The sequence below is a fragment of the Colletotrichum navitas genome, assembly GCF_030913465.1.
Source record: "Colletotrichum navitas strain CBS 125086 chromosome Unknown LY79scaffold_5, whole genome shotgun sequence".
NCBI classification, from domain to species: Eukaryota; Fungi; Ascomycota; class Sordariomycetes; order Glomerellales; family Glomerellaceae; genus Colletotrichum; species Colletotrichum navitas.
In genome coordinates this window covers 329,927-349,044 of record NW_026850551.1, presented here as the reverse complement: position 1 = coordinate 349,044, position 19,118 = coordinate 329,927, and the positions used below count along the sequence as shown (strand labels likewise).

Genomic DNA, 19,118 nt, shown 5'->3' with positions numbered 1-19,118 from the left:
GGAAAGAAGAAGGAGGGGAAAAAAAGAGAAGAGTCTGCTACTTACTCCATCCTATTCCGCACCCGTTTCTTAGGGTCGCCGCCCCCGCCGCTTCAGTGCCGGTTAAGGAACAAAACATCGTCACAAAGAGCACGAGCACAAAAAAAAAAAAAAAAAAAAAAGAGAGAGAGAGAGAGAGAAGGCAGAAAGCAGCAAGGTTCTAGTGTCCACGGTTTACGGTTCAGCAATTCCTTGAGTCAGCATTCGCTCCCCTCCCCCTTCCCTAATCTTGTCTGATCGCTCTTGTCTTGTCGCATCCGGTACCATGGACCGACTGAATTTTAACCCCCAGTCATCTGTAGATAGTGCTCGCTCGACTTCCTTCACCGCGCCTGCTTCTCCTACTGCTGTTGCACCCACATCCGCATCCGCACCTGCACCCGCACCCGCACCCGCACCTGCACCTGCCTCTCCTCTCAATCCCAACCCTTATTCCTCATTGTCGTCCTCTCACTCTGCCGTGAACAACACCTCTGCGCCTACCGAGATACCTCCGCGATCCAGGCCGGGCCGCTCTGTCTCTCACTCTCTCAACATCCCTTCCACCGCCAGCAGGAAGAGCCGACATGCTGAGCCTGGAACGACCGACGCCCACTCTGCTACTGCCAACCTCTCCAAGCCCTCGCCCTCTTCGCTTCCCTTGAAAAGTCCTCGAACCTCTCTCTGCCGTCGTCGCCGCGAATCCAACAACTCACTCGACGCTTGGAGCGACTCCGCTCTCCAGTTTGCCGACGCCGACGACCTCGATACCCCACGCCTCATGTCTGGGTCCAGCCAGCACCACCCAGATTCCACCGCCCTGACAACTCGCACCTCGTTTTCTTCCGAGTCGGAACAAAAGCGCACTTCCGTCTCCAGCATCTTCTCCGTCTACTCGCTGGCCTCGGCCCGCGGTGTCCTTCCCTCTTCTGCTCCCGCCACCCAGTCCTCTGCAGCTTCGACCAACGGCTCCGACAGCGGCCCTTCGCGCTCCGTTTCCGGCATCATGTCGTCGGGAAAACCTGTCACGAACGCCTCTCAGCCCGGCGCCGAGGTCTCCAATGTTACCGTCACCACCTCCTCCAACGGGCAGCATGGCAATTCCGCCCCGGGCGGCCATCACTTGACGCCGCGCGATACCAACACCCATGCTCACCACGATGTCGTCAAGCGTCCTCGCCCCGAGCGGCCTCAGCCCACTCGCTCTCGTAGCCGAAATAAGCGCAGGCTCAGCGCGAGCACTGGCGCTAGCAGCCATAGCCCCAGCAGCGATCGAGGGCTCTTCCACAGTAACACCAGCAACAAGGAGAAAGAAGAGGGTCAGTCAAGAGATACAAGCGCGCCGCGACAACGTGTGCCAACAAGCTCTAATGCACCTGCAGTCAAGCCGGCGCCGTGGGGTGTCATTGGGGTCTGCGCTTTGGACGTCAAGGCTCGTAGCAAGCCTAGCAGAAACATACTGAATCGCCTCATTGTGAACCGCGAGTTCGACGTCGTCGTGTTTGGCGACAAGGTCATCCTGGACGAAGGTGAGCGCTGCATTCCCCTCAAAACTTTTCTCAAAAAACTGGAGAATTACAAATACGAAAGAAACATGGTCATAAGGGAGGACGTGTAAATCGAGAGCATGCGTTTTATTGAGCATAGATGGCTAACCAATTTTTCCCTTCCTTTCGCAGAGGTTGAGAACTGGCCTATGTGGTAAGTTTGGATTGTTTCTTCTGTTTCGCCCAGGTGGCTCGGTGAGCCAAAACAGCATAGCTTCGATCTCGTCAGCCAAGTGTGCCATCACAGGAATTCCCCTCCACCACCAACATTGTCAAGCTGTTGATGCACACCGACGATGCTGCCCCTGAACTTTTCCAGCCATCACGTCGCAATATTGTGTATGTTGTGTACTTTGAAAAAACTCCTGCTAACACTCTTATCAGCGACTACCTAATCTCATTCTATTCGGATGGCTTCCCTTTGGACAAGGCCATTGCGTACGTCAAGGCACGGAAACCATTCTGTGTGAACGATGTGCCGATGCAAAAAATTCTCTGGGATCGCCGTCTTTGCTTGAACATTCTCGATCGCATTGGTGTTCCTACTCCAGGTCGAATCGAGGTGAACCGCGACGGCGGCCCCAAGATCCTAACCCCCGATACAGCTAAGCATATCAAGGAGGTTACTGGTATCACTCTGGACCCCGAAGAGTTGGGATACAACAGGTTACCTCGCAAGGTCGAATTGCTTGACGACGGCGACATTCTCAGCGTAGACGGCACTCTACTCAAGAAGCCATTCGTAGAGAAGCCCGTCAGCGGCGAGGACCACAATATCATCATCTACTTCCCCAAGTCCACCGGCGGCGGCGCCCGCAGGCTCTTTCGGAAAATCGGCAACAAGAGCTCGGAATACGACCCGGACCTGAACATTCCCCGCGCAATTCTGGAACCGGAGAACAGCTACATCTACGAAAAGTTTATGCGAGTCGACAACGCTGAGGACGTCAAGGCCTACACTGTTGGGCCCAACTACTGCCATGCCGAGACTCGCAAATCGCCCGTCGTCGATGGTGTTGTCAGGCGTAACACGCATGGCAAGGAGCTACGGTATGTGACGGCCCTGGATCCCGAAGAAAAGGAAATTGCCAGCAAGATCTCGACCTCCTTCGGCCAGAGAGTTTGTGGCTTCGACTTCTTGAGGGCTGGCGGTAAAAGCTATGTGATTGACGTCAACGGTTGGAGTTTTGTCAAGGACAATGACGATTACTACGACCATTGCGCCAACATTCTCAAGGACGTCTTTGTTAAGGAGAGACTTCGGAGAGGCGGCGTGACCTCCCCCGCGCCATCCCCATCACCTTCGGACATTGCCGACCCGCTGGCCTCGCGAGGCAAGGACAAGGAGTCTCAGCCAATTCCTGTGCCACCGGCCAAGAACAAATCCGTAACGAGTATCTCAGCCATCTCCGAGAAACTGCCACAGGAACCGAAGCACGCGCCTACGAGTGTAGCCACCCAAAAGTCAGATAGCGCACTCAACTCGTCCGTCACAAGCTCGTGCACAAGTCCGACACTCCCACCCCCACCTCCTCTGGTCGACCCTGTCGTAGCAAGTGTTCCGTCCACATCAGGATCAGCCACACCGTCTGCCGCGCCTTCGTTGAAAGGAGAGGGAACGGGACCGCCGCCTGAAGAGACTCCCGTGCCACCGCCACCGCCAAAGCACTCTTGGAAACTCAAGGGTATTGTGTCTGTCATTCGACACGCGGACCGTACTCCGAAGCAGAAGTACAAGTTCACCTTCCACACAGCCCCTTTTATTGAACTCCTTAAAGGCCACCAGGAGGAGGTGCTGCTCATTGGCGAGGCAGCCTTGGCTAGCGTGTTGCAGGCCGTTGATGTTGCATTGAGGGCGGGCGTGGAGGATCGTAACAAGCTCAAGTCTCTCCGCAACGTCCTGGTCAAGAAGGGCGGGTGGGCCGGCACCAAGGTGCAGATCAAGCCCATGTTCCGAAAGAAGAAGACAGAAGAAATTGCCGTTTCATCAGGTGACGAGCTCTCACAGGTCTTGAAAGAGGGCGTCGAGACAGATTTCGCGGAAAAGCCCGAAGACGCCGTTACTAAGACAGAAAACTCTTCGCCAGTGAGGATGCCGCCGAAGAGGCATGATTCTCTCTCTGGTGTCACCATGTCCCGCATCACGGCAGCGGAGGAGAGTCTGGTCCTGGACAAGCTTCAGCTCATTGTGAAGTGGGGCGGTGAGCCCACTCACTCAGCACGGTACCAGGCCCAGGAGCTTGGCGAGAACATGAGAAACGACTTCAACTTGCTGAATCGTGACGTGCTGGATGAGGTTCACGTTTTCAGCAGCTCCGAGCGTCGAGTTACCACCAGTGCGCAGATCTGGGCTTCTGCCTTCCTCGACCGCAAAGATCTTCCCGAAGACTTCATAACGATCCGCAAAGATTTGCTTGACGACTCGAATGCCGCTAAGGACGAGATGGATAAGGTCAAGAAGAAGCTGAAGGGTCTCCTGCGTAAGGGCAATGAGCGACCTCCTCAATTTGCCTGGCCAGAGAAAATGCCGGAACCGTCAGAGGTCCAGACTCGCGTTGTCCAGTTGATGAACTTCCATCGCCGCGTAATGCACTATAACTACACGAAGCTGCATAACGGCAGTGCCGTTGCGTCATTGAACAATGCCATTGCAAACCCCGGTACAGAGAAGCCTGCCAACGGGGACAGCTCGGTCTCGACAGGCTCGACATCATCGTCACTGTCCCAAGCAAACGCGGTGAGCAATATCCAACCTAGATGGTGCTGTGGCGAGGATGCAGAACTCTTTCGGGAGCGCTGGGAGAAACTTTTCGCCGAGTTCTGCGACGGGGACAAGGTCGATCCTAGCAAGATTTCAGAACTCTACGACACAATGAAGTTCGATGCCCTGCACAATCGGCAGTTCTTGGAATGGGTCTTCACGCCACCCAAGGCCATGTTGGAGGAAGAGTACGGCATCAAGGAGAAGGAAAGCAGAGAGGGTACCAAAGAGGGTAGCAAGGATGGCAAAGCTACTGACAAGGCCTCGGATGAGGGCAAATCGTCGCTAGACTCCCGCGAGGAGCGGCGGGACGGTTCGGGATCCAGCGACAAGGCAGATAAGAGCGAAGCCAATAAAAGCTCGACCTCTGTCAGACGCATCTTCCGACGGCGATCCTTCCTTAACGGCTTGCGACACGCCGAAGCAGCCCCGCCGGAACAGTACTTTCACCTTTACAAGGGGAACACTCAGACCAAGGCAAAGACTGACGCTCGGTTCGAACCTCTCCGGGAATTATACCAACTCGCTAAGGTGCTCTTTGACTTCATTTGCCCCCAAGAGTACGGCATCTCCGATGGCGAAAAACTCGAGATAGGTCTCCTGACGTCACTGCCCCTGCTCAAGGAGATCGTTCAGGATCTCGAAGAGATGCAAGCGTCGAACGACGCCAAATCTTTCTTCTACTTCACCAAGGAGTCCCATATTTACACACTGCTTAACTGCATCTTTGAAGGAGGCATCGAGACTAAGATTAAGCGAAGCACCATTCCTGAGCTCGACTACCTTTCTCAGATTTGCTTCGAGTTGTACGAATCCGAGACCAAGGCCCCTGCCGACACACCCGATGGCGGAGAAGAGCAGACCTTTGCCTATAGCATCAGAATCACCATCAGTCCTGGATGCCACGTCTTCGACCCTCTTGATGTACAACTGGATAGCAAGCACTGCATCAGCTGCGCTCCACGCCGCAGCCTGACCCCTCACGGCGATTGGATGCAAGTGATTCGCACTCTGAGGGCCAAATTCAACCAGTGAGTCGCCGCCGAAGGCTTTTGCCCTGTCGGCGCTTGAACGTGCTGCTAACGACCGTCGCAGAGTCAAGCTCCCCAAGACGTTCCTCGCAATCAACTTATCGGATCTCTTCTCCTTCGAGGACCATGAGAGACGCGATAGTGACAGTGAGGGTCTGGAGATGAAGGCATTACACCCCAAGCCGAAGTCAACACCGGCACAGGCAGCTGTCACACAGAAGGAGGACGAGGCCAAGGCCGAGCCTGAGCTGCTCGTAGAGGCCGGCCAAGCCCTCGCGTCGGCCTCGTCCGTTGCCATGGAGCCCGAAGAGCCGGTTACAGGTTAAGTGCGGATACCATCCCTCAGGCGGCGGAGTCGAGCGAGCGATGAAGTTGCACATACGCCTCCCGGGTAATGATGATCAATATCACATACAGAACAACAGCAGGAATGGAACAGTAGTCAGGGGCAGTAAGTTTAGGCGCACCATAGCATAACACCCTCAAAAGCATGGCTTTTCTAAATTTAACAAGAGTGTGACGATATTTCGCATTGTCTTGAGTTGACTTTGAGGCGCCACGCGGCTTGGGCTGTCCCCAGAAGCTAAATGTGAAGTCACCAAGTCCCCTAGATGAGTCGGACAGAGTACCTACCTAGGTTCCATTGATGGCGCGGTCCCAATGCTACGGCAGCGAGCAGCAGTATCGCACCTCGTAATGTCCATGACAGATCAGACAAGAAGATGGCTTACGGCACACGGCATTTCTGCAACCCCCCCCTGTGGTGAATTCATGAGTTGCCCGATTGCATTCTTGGTCCCCGTCCAAGATGCTGGGCCAAAGTGCTACGAGAGGTGAGGAGACTCTCTGCCGGAGGGCTAGTCGAACAAGGGCCTAAGCCGGTCACGATCCCTAGCAACTTCGAAATCACCGGGATCGTGTCTGTTGGACCGAACAGACCCTTCACACAGGCCGGCTGTCTTCGCTCGTGATACGTGAGAATCGTACGCCTCAAGACGCAGGGCTACCCAGTTCACTCCAAGCAGGCCCCCATTGATCAGTCGAGAATGGATACGTGGGCCTTAAGGTGGGTGTTAAGGATGAGATTGCGGAGGTTAATACCTGCCAATAGCAAGATGATGATGGTCTTGAGAGGACGGGCGTGCTATCTTCACTTATGGACCAGGAAATGGTGTATTGGGCCCATGTATTCTTTTCTTCGACATCTCGAAACCGCTGACTCCGTGGGAATTCCATGAGGCGGATCTTTTTCGTTGGGGCAGGCCGCGAACAAACGTCGAATGAAGATCTTTTCTTTTCTGCAGGATGAGTGATGTATTAGGACAAGACCCCTGCCGAGCTGGCTGCCATGACTGACGAGAAAGCAAAGCCGTCGATTGGTGGTATCTGTTGCTGACGAAACGAGGCGTCTATCAGCTGGCCGGTTTTTGTCGGTCATAGTGACGTGGGCGACCTGGCTAAGTCGAGCGCATTGTTACATCACCAAACAGCGGAACGAGCTGAAACTCATTGGCCAGGTCTTGGGAGAGTGGTATTTGAAAGGTAGAAGCGGAGAGCACTAGATGGTGCCCCGGAGCAGGGTCTTTCAATCCACTTGGATTTGGGACGAAATAGAGAATCTCGGCATGTCCTCCGGAGCCTAGAATCGGGGGCCGGGCCCCGGCGAAGACTTGGCTTGAGAGACGGGCATCGGTAGAGGGACTTGTCGTTGTTGCCCATGAACCTGTGGCGATGTGCACTGTGTGTTGTGTGAATGGGCCGTTCTACAAATCGGGCCTTGGGGGAGAAAGATGGAACCACCATAGGCAGGAAATCCGGGAACTGGTTCTAGGATGCAGGCTGCCCCTTGTGGCTAGATGCAGATCTTGGCCGTCACAACAGTAGTAGTGCATTTGCATGCTTGCTACCACCGCATTAGCTCGAGGCTTTAGATATGCTGTTTACCTGTCGAGAATGCAACACACCATGACTGAGGTACGTATTCAAGGATACCCAACGCCATAATGGAAGATTTCTAGATGAAAACACAGTACATACCATGGAATTGCTCTCGCTTCGTCGAGATGGTGGGTGTGAAGGCAAACGTCCCGACTTCGCCACGTGTGATGATTCTCGCCGGCGGCATCATCGAATCACACTTGAGTACCCATGTCGGTTTCAATTAGCCTAGAAGTGGAGAAGCAGTGAGGAGGAGGAGAAGGAGCACTGCAGAGAGCAGGCTGTGGCTCGAAGTTGGGCTTGTTCAATCAGGGGCAAACCGCTACTGGGTGGGCATGATCTTTCAGGACATGCCAAAACTGGCCCGGATAGGTAAGCTTCGAATCCATCGCCACAGCTCCAAGGAGACACTGTAGATTGGGCATCGATTGCTCATAGCTGACAAGCATAGTGAGCAGTAAGATGCTCTGCTGTGGCCTTTCTCTCGAGTCTCGACAACAGTGTTGGGCTTGGCTGAGGCTGGCGAGGCTTGTGAGATGCACGTTGTGGCACCTACCAAGGTAGATACCTCGACGTACCTAGTGACAGGTCAAAGCCGGGACGGCATTGAAGTCATGTGACGGTCGCCAAACGAACCCCAGATCCGGGGGGTGGGGCAAGTATCAGGTCGGTCTGGGCCGCCACGAGAAGGAAAGTACATCGTACTACCTGGGTACCCAAAGTACCTTATCTAGGTAGTAGTCGCTGCTCCGAGGTTCCTCCTACCATCTTTGACGAGGCGGGAAGGTCCAATGAATGAATGGGCTTGCTCGGAGCTCTGATGGATTGGTCTGAGCATATCTGTTACTGTTGGGATGTCCGTTGCGCCTGCCTTCGTTCGCCCTTTCATACACTACCACCTCACAAAGCAGAAAGCACCGTATTGTCTCCGCGTAACGACACCACCTGCCAAGCTGGTACGTTTGCAGCCGAGGATCCCCACCATCAGCACCGGCGTCATGTGGGTTGAGTTGCCAGCAAAGCTCTGACCGAGAACTTACACTGCAACTCAAGCAGGCACCGATTGCACGTTATACAGGTTGACGCTGCCTTGATCGGTAGGTCTGTATACCTACCTTGGTACCTAGTTATCGGATGAAGACGCAGCGACTGTATTCAAGACTGTTACTGTTTCGAGTGCATCACACCGAACGCTGTCATCTTGCCTGCTCATCACACTGCTACCCTTGCTCATCCATCATTGGACGCCATTCAACTCGATCGTCGCTTGCACCTTTCAAGCGAGGGACAGAGGCAAGGAGACAACAACAGCTAGCCTGGCCTCTGTTTTTGTTCCCTCTTTTCCTCCAAACCTGACTGGACATGTCATACGCTGCACCAGGAGCCGTTCCCTTCGAATGGAATACTTCACTGATGGATTGACTGCATTTCGCCGACAAGCTGCTATTTCCCAAATCTTCATCGTTTTCGAGGAAACTACGAGCGGCGCAGCGAATCACTCGGCTTGTCATCGACAGGGCCCAGAACTCCAGCTCTGGGGTTCAAACCCGGGTCACACTCGCTGTTTGCCAACTCGGCAACACAGCCTGATTGTTTGATCCAGTGTCGGATGCCGTTTTCGCGAGCAGTAATTTTGAGGGGGGAGGTGGGGCGGTTTTGCCACAGGTGACCTGGAGATGGGTGATCCACTGTTCTGCTCACCGTGTCGCCATAGCGTCGACGATCTACTTTCCCGCATTTTTCTCCTTGACCTATCCCGGCTCCTGGCCCGAGAAGCCTAGTCAGGAACAGCGAAGGTAACGGTAACAGTAGCCCATGGTTCTCGCTTATGAGCATCTATAGCATCCGATCCCAACTGGGATATGCGGCTCAGTTGAAGCCGTTGGGGTCGATAGGACCACTTCGTCTCCCGGACAAACGATTTCCTGGGTCATCAGACTCTCTAGCCTCTCCTCGGGGTCCTTGGTGTGCCTGCGTGCGTGCGCGCGCAGCCACTGAATGGGAACACGGGCCCCCTGTCTTCAATGGCCATCTCGCGACGGCATGCCCTCCTTGTGGTCCTTCGTACGTCCGGGAATTATCCTTGTGGTGGCATGCAATCCGACTCTGGGTTGGCTCGACGAGCGATAAGTGGGCAACGAAGGAGGAAGCAAAAGGATCTGCCACAACCAGAAACCACGAACTGCTACCTTGCAAAGCTGCTGCGGCTTTGCCTCAATGCGGTCAAGACTCAAATGCCACGCGCACAACCGCCTTCCATGCCGTCACCTTGAGGACATTAAGTACCACCTCATGATGCGCACGCAGCATCCGCAGAGCATGACGAGGCCACAATGCTTCTCGCTTCAAAACGGCAGTTGCTTTCCAGCAAGATACAGGTACTGTACCTACGGCATGTGCCCTATCCAGAGCTGCTGAGGCACGCACGCACATCTTGTCGCATAACGAGGCGTGTCAAGACGACATTTACGGTCCCTTCCCGGGGCAACACTCCCGCAGAGGGAGCACGAGAACGGTTTCCATACACACACACCATACCTGTCTTGGAACCCCTGAGCCGCATGAAGAACCGTGGCGCAAAGACACGGTGAGCAGGATCTTCGCCATTGGCCGGACGCTTGATGCCGGAGGGGCACTGATGCTGGAGATGTCCTGCCCACTCATACACAGGTACTGCCTAGCTAACCGTCCAAGCAGCCTTGTAAGTTGTATCCAACGAACAGCTCCCTATTTCTGTCAAAAAGCTACAATGTCATAGTGGAAGCTGGCCTGGCAGGCGTCTCGAACAACCGGGAGGCCTGACTTGGGCAATCCCCTCCTGGTCCCCCCGTTAACTGGATTGTCGAGGTGCTTATCGACAGAGGTAGTCTGAAGACAGAAAGGATGGCGCATCCGGAGGCCCGGTCGTACTGTATTTGATCCACTGCCGCCGTGCCCAATTGGAATGTCGTACTCGACTTCAGAGTGTGCTCCGCACATGGTACGTGTATCATTCTTGGAACGCGCCAATCACTCCCACGGCTCGGGGGACGGGGGATGCTCCGTGCCGCTAGTGCACCACTCCACCAATTACCTGCTGTGGTACAGATATGATCAAAAGACTCCTGTCGGTTCTTCCAAGGGCTATGGCAGCTTCCCTTCCCCCGGTCACGTCTGATTGCAAGCCTATCCTGTCAACTACTGCTCAAGCCGCGCGCGCGGGCACATTGACTTTGGGACCATGTACGGTATGTAACATGTCAGAACTCACTGGCCCACGCCAGACAACCCTGTAGCTGGGTAGACAGGGCAGGGTTCCTTCCCTAAATGTCAAACAGAAACATTGCAGTTGAGGCTAACCCCTCCTCAAGGAGGAGACAATTTTAGCCTGCCGGCAACGTCCCGGTACCACACATGGGCGGCCCACAGAGGCTCAACCTGACAGCGCAGGGGCCTGCCAGCACCACGGCATATTGCTTAGTGCGGAAAAGTCGGGCGTGCCGCAACCCAAACTCCCAAGACACAGCAACCGAGTTACAGGGATCTCAGAGATTTGTCGGTGGTATGTGACTTGCGATGTAGATCGATGTCAAATTACCAAGGCAAAATCGAGAGGCGGGCGCCAGATCAATTACTCGTTGGAGGGTGGTCTCCGATGACCTGATCTTGTCGGAGTACAACACCGGTTGACTATGATTGGTCCAAGCAGGAACAGGAATATCAGGCGGACAAATGGGCCGTTCCTGCCTGAAGACGACTTACGACGAAAAAGTCTGGACGGTGAACTTTGCCAAAGTTTGACGGAGAGGATATGACAAGTCGCGGCGACAGTCTTGTTCGTGCTACACCAACCGAGTGACATACCGTTGTACTATCAACAGATGGGAGAGAGACGGAACGAGAGGAAGACGAAAGAGAGGGCCCATACATGACGGTTCCGTCGCTAGCTGCGGTCTGCTTGGAGGTGAACGATACATGGATAGATTCTTGCGGGCCCTGTCAGTCGAGTTTTCTATCAAATCCCTTGCCGCGGCGCTGCACGCTGCCTCATGCCGGAGCATGGCGTGCAGGACATGGAGGGGCGTCGAGGCAGACGGCCACACTTTTACATCAAGAAACAAGCAAACATCATCACTATTATCATCACTATTCGTCATTCCTAAAGAAGTTACCTAGTATGCATGGCTCTTGGCGCCACACCACCATCGCACACTACGTACCTTGGCTAGGGAGTGACTAGCACATGAGTGTGTGCGGGTGCGTGTGTGCCGTAAGAAAAGAAACGGGCCGGGCCATAGCAGACAGAAGGCATTTTGTCATGGCACCCGATGCAAGGGTCTTTCGGGGCGAGTCGGGTGAGGTGTCAAGACGTGGAAGGGCCGAGAAGACGCCTTCGCTGCTTCGGCTGACCGCCGTTGGTAGGTACAGATACGCACAAATCAGCAATGGTATCGCAGATGTGAGGAGTCGTAGAGTCACGATCCCGCAAAGCCCGAGTGTAATGGGACCACGACATACACATGCACGTGAATACCGTATACCAAGTACTAAGCCACATAGTCGTCAGGCTTCTTCGGATAGATTGATTGAGAGGAAGCGAGAAAGTGCATATCACCACTTGGCCTGCTGTATCTTCTGTATGTACGACACGCTGCTGGTTGTCTCCAGGCCCATATCCCCATTAGCGGCAGGGGTCGTCCCTGACGCGTTGACTCCAGAGTGTCCGTTCCTCCCTTCTGTCACCACCTTCAGTGGGATCGGGATTCTAGTGTAGTGTATCCGTATTTCGGCGGAGGAATAGGTCAATTGAACAATCCACCCCCCCCCTTTTGCCTTTCGACGGGCGCTCCTCACACCTTCGCCCCGTCACAAGTTGCGGCAACGGCACCAGCCATCCACTTAGAGCCAGTCGTCTTTGACAGCCCTACGCGCTATAGAGACACCGCCCGTGAAGGACAATTGACAGGCAGTCCGCAATCCGACACTCCCGCTGTGGATCGGGGACAGGGTTTGGTATCCGAACGGAAAGAACAAACAGGGCGCAACTCTGCCGAAGGGACGACGGGAACCTACTACCAGCAGGTTAGAGTTCAGGAGTTGTCACGGCCTGCCGATTTCTCCCAACCTTGCCTACAATCGGACGCTTTTTTTTTTGTCTGTCCGCCCGGGCCGTCTATTTCATGGGCGATCCATCCGTCCATATAAGGGGTGCCAGACGGCCAGCCAAGAGAGAGATGGACGATGCTAGTGTCCGAGTTGCATTATCTCCATCGACTTTTATCATCCCACATCGCATTGCTTCAGCTCACCCTCCACCTCCCGTCACCTCACTTCACCTCGTTCAACTTATACATCAGTGCTGCTACGCGGCTCATCACACAGAATTAGTTACTGCAATTGCTTTGGACATCAATTGCAGCTGGTGGTCTTTGCCTGGCTGGCATTGGCTGTTGGGAAGAATAAGGAATCACCTACGCTTCGCTGCCAAAAGATACACATTTTCATACATCGTCTCATCGACACCAAGACGCTCGCTTTCACGCCTCGCCTCCTTCACCTCAGCCTGTCTGTCTAAATCTTGCCTTTTGCCTCCAACCGGTAAGGTTTATCTATTCGATTCTTCCTACTTACGTGCCCCTATCTAAAGCACGCTGCTTCCTTCCTGCTCGCCTTCCCCTCCCTCTCTCTCTATCTTTCTCTCTCTCCTAGATATCCATCATTTCTAGTACCTTCCTGGCCCGCCTCGCTCGTCATCCTCCCCGATCTTCCTTACTACGTGCACGCCTTCCTGATTTGCGATCTTATATGGCTTCTTCCTTCCTCTCTCTCTCTCTCTCCACTCGCCCGGAAGGGGAAAAGAGCCTCTCGGACCGGCCAGTGCCTTCCTCGGCGGCACCTCGACGTGGGGCTCGTCACTTTCCTTTCTTCAAATTCCTTTTTCACGGCGTGGCTCTTGCCGTTACATCCATCCCACAAAAGCAGCACAGAGCCTTATAATACTTCTTCATCTTCATCTCTTCACCATCTGATAAGCCGGGTCCTCACTTCCTACACTGCACCCGTTGACGCAGCTTTCAACCTGCCCCTCCCCCCATCTACGTCGACTGCCAACCTCTCTGAGGCAGAGCTCAAAATTTACCAGATTGATTGGTAGCCCTCTCCCCAAAAACCCTTGCATACCTCAAGCGCCTTTCAGACTCAAGTTGAATGTGGGAAGAGAGGCTGACTCAAACTTTCAGGGCCAAAAGGGAAGCTTTCTGAAGCTCAGGAGACTGCCTCCCTGCCACTTGCTACCAAAAGTGTCTCTTTCACAACCACAAGAGGGGGGGAAAAAGAAGGGGAAAGAAAAGGAAACCAAAAAAGAAAAATCACCCCATCAGCAAACGGCAAGCTCGACCTACAGGACCTAAGACAGCCACAACCACATCAACATTGACCACGCAACGCACGAGGCGGCCTTCAGCACGGCCCAGACACTTTCCGAACACCACGTCCTGAGTACCCAAGCTTCGTCCATTATCTATTCGCCATGGCCGTCGCGAGCGCCTGCGCCCACTTTTTCAAGATGATCAAGTCGGATAGCACTTTGATCCAGTGGACTTGCAACCTATGCCATTCAGGCCCTCACTGGTGCATCTTCGAATGCCGGTATTGCAAAATTCACACGTGCCGACCCTGCACTCAGAGCGCCTGAACTTCCCACGTCGAATGCATCATTGGGCGTCATTGCCATCCCATACGCCCTGAGACGTTACCCACTGGAGAGGACAGTGTTGTGTTTAACTCCGAAGGGAGAGACCGACGTGGGGGGTGGGGTTTGCGTTGGATGCGCTTAAGGTATGTTCGAAAGACATTCCCCCGGTCCTTGCCCCAGGCGGTCAGCCACCAGCGTCTTAGACGAGCTGCCTTTGATGACGCAAACTCCCTCTTATCACCACTGTAACATCAGATATCTGTCTCGCCCTATCCGATCTCGATCTTATCACCCTTTCTTGTTGCATTCCGCTCTATGCGCATCCTAAGTAAAAGCCTTGTAGCAGTTGCGAATGTGGCATTTGTCAGTTCATCTTGTTACACCTGCTAACACAAGCCTAGGTTCCGCCAATACCCTGTACGACTGTGATAATTCTTTACCCAGGCGAGCAGAACCAGATGCATGCAACTGAGGAGCGCCCTGGCGATCGCCGCCAAAAGTAGCAGGCTAGACGACATCGATCTGACCACACCAGATTCTTCTTTTCGGCCATCTACCCCCTCTCTCCGATCCCTTCACTCATGCCAATGGCAACGCGACTAGCCCCATGAACGCCATGAATCTATTTCCCTTTTCGGTTTTTGAGTTTAGTTTTTTTTTGTTTTTTTTTGTTTTTTTTTTCCTTTCTTACATTTCATTCTCTTTGTAACCCTCCCTAGCTACTAGCAGGACCGGCCCCGCCACCCCTGCTGTCCCGGCAAGGTCCTAGTTCTGGCTTAGCTCAGTGGTGTTGAATCCTGCCGTGCTGCAAGGCACACGTGGAATCCTCTAGCTGAGACACCTATGCAGCCGGCTGCAGTTGGACGGCCCCAGCGGGAAGCACATCCTGTTCACAGGGCATCGTTCTAGCGCCTCTGTTAACAGCTCAGCCCGTACGATAGCATCCTGCCACGGTCACAGTCTGAACAGCTAGCACGGGCTAGGTCGAAACTAGCAGGGAGATCACTCGTCGAGGTTCTGGCTGGACGACTGGTTGATTCGCCTGCAAGGACGAAAATATGCATTGTCCATTCGCATTTCACATTTGGTCGACACACGGCAATGGAGTTAATATCAGCGGCACGAAGCCCAACACCCCTCCCTCAAACGGGAAACTGATGACACGTATTTCTTTATTTTCCCTTTGGACATCCATCATGTGGCTGGTGGGATTAGTTGAGGATGTGGCGGCGGGATCGAGGAGGAGTGCCGCAGGCGGATAGGGTGTTTGGTGAGAAGGAATTTATCTCTCCAACATTAGACTTGGGGCGTTATAAAAGCGGTTTGAAGGGGGCATGGCGAACAAGAGAAAAAAAAGGGGGGTTAGATCAAGTTAGATCAGCACGCAAATGCTGGCGGACTGGACGGCGGTTACTTGTCAATTCGACTTTTCTTATTATTTATACCTATGGTATTTACACCACTGACCTCTTGCCATTTCTTGTCCAGTGCTCGTTTTGACCACTCATCATTAGCCTGTCCTTTTCATCAAATTGTTGGTGAGAGTGGGGGGGTCGTTATCCATTTCTCGACCCGAGATTGCTATTGCATTCCACTTCCGCCCCGAGTGTCGTTTTAAACGGGGATTGACTGATTTAAACGGCTGTCTTGCATATGCCAGATTGGAGAGGGGCGTCTTGGTGGTGAAACCCCCTCCGATGTGTCACCGTGGGGTCCCGATCTGGAGGCGTGCAGCCCCGGGGCTATGTATGTATGCATGTGTGTGTGTGTGCCTCAAGCCTTCGTGTAGTCGGTGAAGAATCGGCGTAACGGGTGTCATATACCAGCGATGGAAAAGTCACAAGGGTTCATCATGTTTCTGCCAGGGAATTTCTGTGTTTCCGTTGCACAAGGAAATGCCCGAGAAGTGTGGGCGGCGTGGGAGACCAAGGGTGAGAAGGGGGGGCACTGCATGGCGTGGGCTGCTCGTATGTACATCTGGCAGGTTGTACGGGCGCGGCACAGCCCAGCTGCTGCAACGGACCAGATCGCCCCGAGGATGCCACTGTCCTTTCTTGTGTTCTTTTTTTTCCCCCTCCGATTCCCCTTCGGGAGCAGCGAGGGTTCCCGCGAGGAAAGCCGATTGTCATGTAACGGCGTGGCCCTATTTCGGGAATTTATTTATTTTCATTTTTAATTTGTTTTTGGCAATCTCTCCCGTTCGTTTAGCAATGTTCAAGTCCCTTCTTTCTTTCTTCCTTTCCTACTTGCGATGCACAATTTGGGGAGGTATGTCAGATTTCGTTATGACGAAGGCCCCCAGGAAAGGCTGTTTCTTTATACCGACGGCGAGCGATTCGTCAGTATGGTCACGAAACCTGGCCAGGCGGTGGCCCAACGGTGAACGAACGGGCGAAAGAGACCCTGGGCGGGAAATCTGGTTTGACATGTGAGAGGGAAGTTTGAACTCGGCCTCGACAGCTTTGGTAATATGACCTGAAGAGAAGATGAGTTCGAGAAGCCGCGACGACGGGAAACCGCATACATACATCAGCCCCGCGTCGAAGACATCGGGTAAATACTTCCATGTTTCTTCTTCTTCTTCATCTTCTCCTCCCTACCCACCCGTTGCCATGCAGGTTTACTGGTGCGGGTGGGTTGAACCCCCCGGCAATGCCTCGAGAAACACAGCTGTCTGAGTTTCGCGTTTGTCTACATAGTATACGGACTTCCCGAAAGGGCAATTTGCCGGAAGTCACGCAAGAGTCCAACTTCGTGGTTTGACCAGTTTGTACCCCATCTACTTACGCTACCCCTCCGTAGGTATCTTGTCGCGATAGGCAAGCCGAGGAACGGGATACCTATGCAGAACTAGTCGGAGGGGGAGAGGGGGTGTCGGTGGAGAAAGCGGCAAAGCGGGCAAGTAGCGGCTCTAATCTCATGATTTGGGCATTCTTGCACTTTTATAACCAGGAAATGGCGACACCGAGAAAGACAACCGGCATAAGAAGGGGGCCGAGAGGGTTACATGGTGTTTAAGGCTGTTGTATGGCACCCCTTTCCTCCTCTCTGGCTCGACGATGTCTTCACAGGCTAGTGGTCTTGTCTTTTCTTTTTCTTTTTCTTTTCTTTTTTTACAGTGAATAAGCCCCCCTTTCAGGATACTACCTTCTACTTTCTGTGTTTACGAACATCTGATATCTGACAACCATCATTCTTTCATGCGGAAAGAGACACCGGAGCCATCCAAGTGTTGAGCGGCGCGCACGCCGGTGGGGAGGGGCGTATTGCGACGTAAAAAATGATTAAAAAAAGATGCTATGCTATGCAACAGCTGCGACTTTCTTGGCCGAGACCGAGAGATCCCAGTCGAAGACAGTGCGTTCGTCGCTGCGGCGAGAGACGACGATCTCATCCCCCACATGGACCCGGATTTCGGACTGCTGCTGCTTCTCCTCGTCCCCGTCGACTGCGAGGAATGCGTACCGTCCGAAGACGGGCGCGTACTTGTGTCCCGGGTCGACGCGGCGGTCTCGCATCAGGGTCTTGAGGAGCGTCCCCTCCTGCCCAGCGGCGGCGCGGCCGATGTCGTAGTCGACGTTGAGGGAGGAGCAACGGCCGCAGTTCGCCGTGAGGAGGAGTCTTGCGCTGATCGAGCCGCCAGTGCCAGAGTCGGAGCCGGAGGCAGGGAGGGAGAGCTCAGCCCAAAAGTCCTCGGCGAATGGGGCCTCGGCCGGGTCGTCTACGACGATGTTGGGCCGGAACTTGGGCATGAGGGAATATTCTTGGAAGGGCGCTAGGGAGGGGTGGGAGAGGGAGGAGGTTGAGGTAACGAGATAGGGCGCGCAGTCGGTGAAAGTGAGCCAGGGTGGGTCGCACTTTTCCTCGCCCCGGGGTTCGGGGGATGTGATGGATGGGAGGTAGGACGTGATGGACGACAAGAGGGAGGAAGAGGCAGAGGGCGGCTGCTGCTTAGACGAGGATGCCAGAGACGAAGATGCCGGCGCAAAGGTACCGAGGACTCGGCGGCGACCGGAACCGATATAGACGAGGATGACAGGGAAGCCGAAGCAGGCGGAGAAGAAGGCGTCGTACGGGTCGCCCATGCGGAGGGCCTCGGCGGGGCTGCCGTGGAGGTCGACGGAGACGGGCTGGAGGCTGGTGGTGTCCGGGACGAGGGGCACAAAGAGAACCGTGTCCTGTAGGGGGTGTTTGTCCACCAGGGGCGGGTTAGGGGCGTTGTAACTGACGAGGATGGTGTCCCCGGTGCTCTCGCCTGAGGCTGGTGACGAGGAGACTATTTCCTGGGAGAAGAGGGCGCATTGCGGAAAGGTGGAGAGCTGCATCTTGCGGAGGGACGAGTCCGGGTTCACCTTGAAGAGCATGTAGGTACGGTCGTGTAGGATGCCCTGTGGGGTGAGGGTCGCTGATTCCAGGGGGATCGGGCGGAGGGCCTTAATGGGGTAGACGTTAAGGGCCTTGATTTTCATTTTGGGGTGGTTTCTGTAGTGCCTGTCCTTTAGGCGACGCGGGTTGAGATGAAAGCGGGAAAACAACAATGAAGTTTCTTTCTTTGATGTGATGATGCATTTGTGGGAGTGCCGTCAGTCGGAGGTCGTCGACGTGAAGCCGGTAGCTTGACGTCAGTTGAGAGGTTCCTGATAGCGGGGTTGAGCAGGGATGATGCTTGACCCCTCATGGAGAATTGAAAGCGCAGGTTGCAGCGAGAGGAGCGTTGCACTGTGAGTCGCAATATTCGGTGGGGTGGCGCGACATGAGAAGAAAGGTACCAACCACAAAATTCTGCCCGGGGAGAACATTCGCTAAATCATAGACCGGGCTTCTTGCTATCATTTGTCACTAGCCCCCTGGCCCTGTGGGAGATTGTGTAGGTAGGTCCTGGGGGACAAGGATACGCGCAAACAGCGTTGGTTGGGAAAGATGGCGAGCTGGCTTATCTAGAAGCCCAGGTAGACAGCAATGGGGTGGTAACGGCGGCGGGGCTGTGTCGTGTCACCTCATGCTTGCAATAGGGGATAGCAAGCTTAAGCAGCTCTTGGTGCTGACCCCAATCATTGCCGGCTAGGTAGGTATCTATTATCAAAGAGGGAGAGAAGTTTCACTGTGCATTGTAGGAACTTCTCGCAAGAAGTGCTTTACAGCACGAGGCA

The 19,118-nt window shown here is 54.3% G+C and overlaps 7 protein-coding genes across 7 annotated transcripts; 6 read left to right on the top strand and 1 right to left on the bottom strand.

Annotated features, from left to right (window-relative positions):
- Window positions 1–158: 158 nt before the first annotated feature.
- On the top strand, window positions 159–5,943 carry LY79DRAFT_538656 (histidine acid phosphatase). Its single transcript, XM_060556760.1, has 4 exons — window positions 159–1,547; window positions 1,698–1,719; window positions 1,950–5,357; window positions 5,422–5,943. Exons 1-4 carry the CDS (start codon window positions 305–307, stop codon window positions 5,681–5,683), a joined length of 4,935 nt encoding a protein of 1,644 aa, XP_060418970.1. The 5' UTR covers window positions 159–304; the 3' UTR covers window positions 5,684–5,943.
- Window positions 5,944–8,001: 2,058 nt separating this feature from the next.
- Window positions 8,002–8,410, top strand: LY79DRAFT_284467 (uncharacterized protein). The gene has a single exon (XM_060552147.1). The coding sequence runs from the start codon at window positions 8,095–8,097 to the stop codon at window positions 8,302–8,304; it is 210 nt and encodes a 69-aa protein (XP_060418969.1). The 5' UTR covers window positions 8,002–8,094; the 3' UTR covers window positions 8,305–8,410.
- Window positions 8,411–8,965: 555 nt separating this feature from the next.
- On the top strand, window positions 8,966–9,676 carry LY79DRAFT_284476 (uncharacterized protein). Its single transcript, XM_060552149.1, has one exon. The coding sequence runs from the start codon at window positions 9,124–9,126 to the stop codon at window positions 9,589–9,591; it is 468 nt and encodes a 155-aa protein (XP_060418968.1). The 5' UTR covers window positions 8,966–9,123; the 3' UTR covers window positions 9,592–9,676.
- A 500-nt stretch (window positions 9,677–10,176) lies between these two features.
- LY79DRAFT_284471 (uncharacterized protein) lies at window positions 10,177–11,068 on the top strand. The gene is made up of 2 exons (XM_060552148.1): window positions 10,177–10,522; window positions 10,646–11,068. Exons 1-2 carry the CDS (start codon window positions 10,385–10,387, stop codon window positions 10,931–10,933), a joined length of 426 nt encoding a protein of 141 aa, XP_060418967.1. The 5' UTR covers window positions 10,177–10,384; the 3' UTR covers window positions 10,934–11,068.
- A 2,735-nt stretch (window positions 11,069–13,803) lies between these two features.
- Window positions 13,804–13,968, top strand: LY79DRAFT_586870 (uncharacterized protein; the record flags this gene model as incomplete). Its single annotated transcript, XM_060560698.1, has 1 exon — window positions 13,804–13,968. The coding sequence occupies one exon, from the start codon at window positions 13,804–13,806 to the stop codon at window positions 13,966–13,968; it is 165 nt and encodes a 54-aa protein (XP_060418966.1).
- Window positions 13,969–15,666: 1,698 nt separating this feature from the next.
- Window positions 15,667–16,867, top strand: LY79DRAFT_284355 (uncharacterized protein). The gene is made up of 2 exons (XM_060552146.1): window positions 15,667–16,521; window positions 16,771–16,867. The coding sequence occupies exon 1, from the start codon at window positions 15,864–15,866 to the stop codon at window positions 16,398–16,400; it is 537 nt and encodes a 178-aa protein (XP_060418965.1). The 5' UTR covers window positions 15,667–15,863; the 3' UTR covers window positions 16,401–16,521; window positions 16,771–16,867.
- Window positions 16,868–17,303: 436 nt separating this feature from the next.
- On the bottom strand, window positions 17,304–18,437 carry LY79DRAFT_493702 (MOSC domain-containing protein; the record flags this gene model as incomplete). The annotated part of the gene is made up of 1 exon (XM_060553332.1): window positions 17,304–18,437. A coding segment is annotated over one exon (1,134 nt), but the record flags the coding sequence as incomplete, so codon positions are not given.
- Window positions 18,438–19,118: the final 681 nt, after the last annotated feature.

Bases quoted from the DNA above. Each gene is read 5' to 3' on its own strand.
- LY79DRAFT_538656 (XM_060556760.1), top strand. From the start codon at position 305: ATGGACCGACTGAATTTTAACCCCCAGTCATCTGTAGATAGTGCTCGC. The intron at 1,720-1,949 runs GTAAGTTTGGAT...CACTCTTATCAG, and splicing joins GTTGAGAACTGGCCTATGTG to CGACTACCTAATCTCATTCT. The intron at 5,358-5,421 runs GTGAGTCGCCGC...CGACCGTCGCAG, and splicing joins CTGAGGGCCAAATTCAACCA to AGTCAAGCTCCCCAAGACGT.
- LY79DRAFT_284467 (XM_060552147.1), top strand. From the start codon at position 8,095: ATGGGCTTGCTCGGAGCTCTGATGGATTGGTCTGAGCATATCTGTTAC.
- LY79DRAFT_284476 (XM_060552149.1), top strand. From the start codon at position 9,124: ATGAGCATCTATAGCATCCGATCCCAACTGGGATATGCGGCTCAGTTG.
- LY79DRAFT_284471 (XM_060552148.1), top strand. From the start codon at position 10,385: ATGATCAAAAGACTCCTGTCGGTTCTTCCAAGGGCTATGGCAGCTTCC. The intron at 10,523-10,645 runs GTATGTAACATG...CCCCTCCTCAAG, and splicing joins TGACTTTGGGACCATGTACG to GAGGAGACAATTTTAGCCTG.
- LY79DRAFT_284355 (XM_060552146.1), top strand. From the start codon at position 15,864: ATGCCCGAGAAGTGTGGGCGGCGTGGGAGACCAAGGGTGAGAAGGGGG.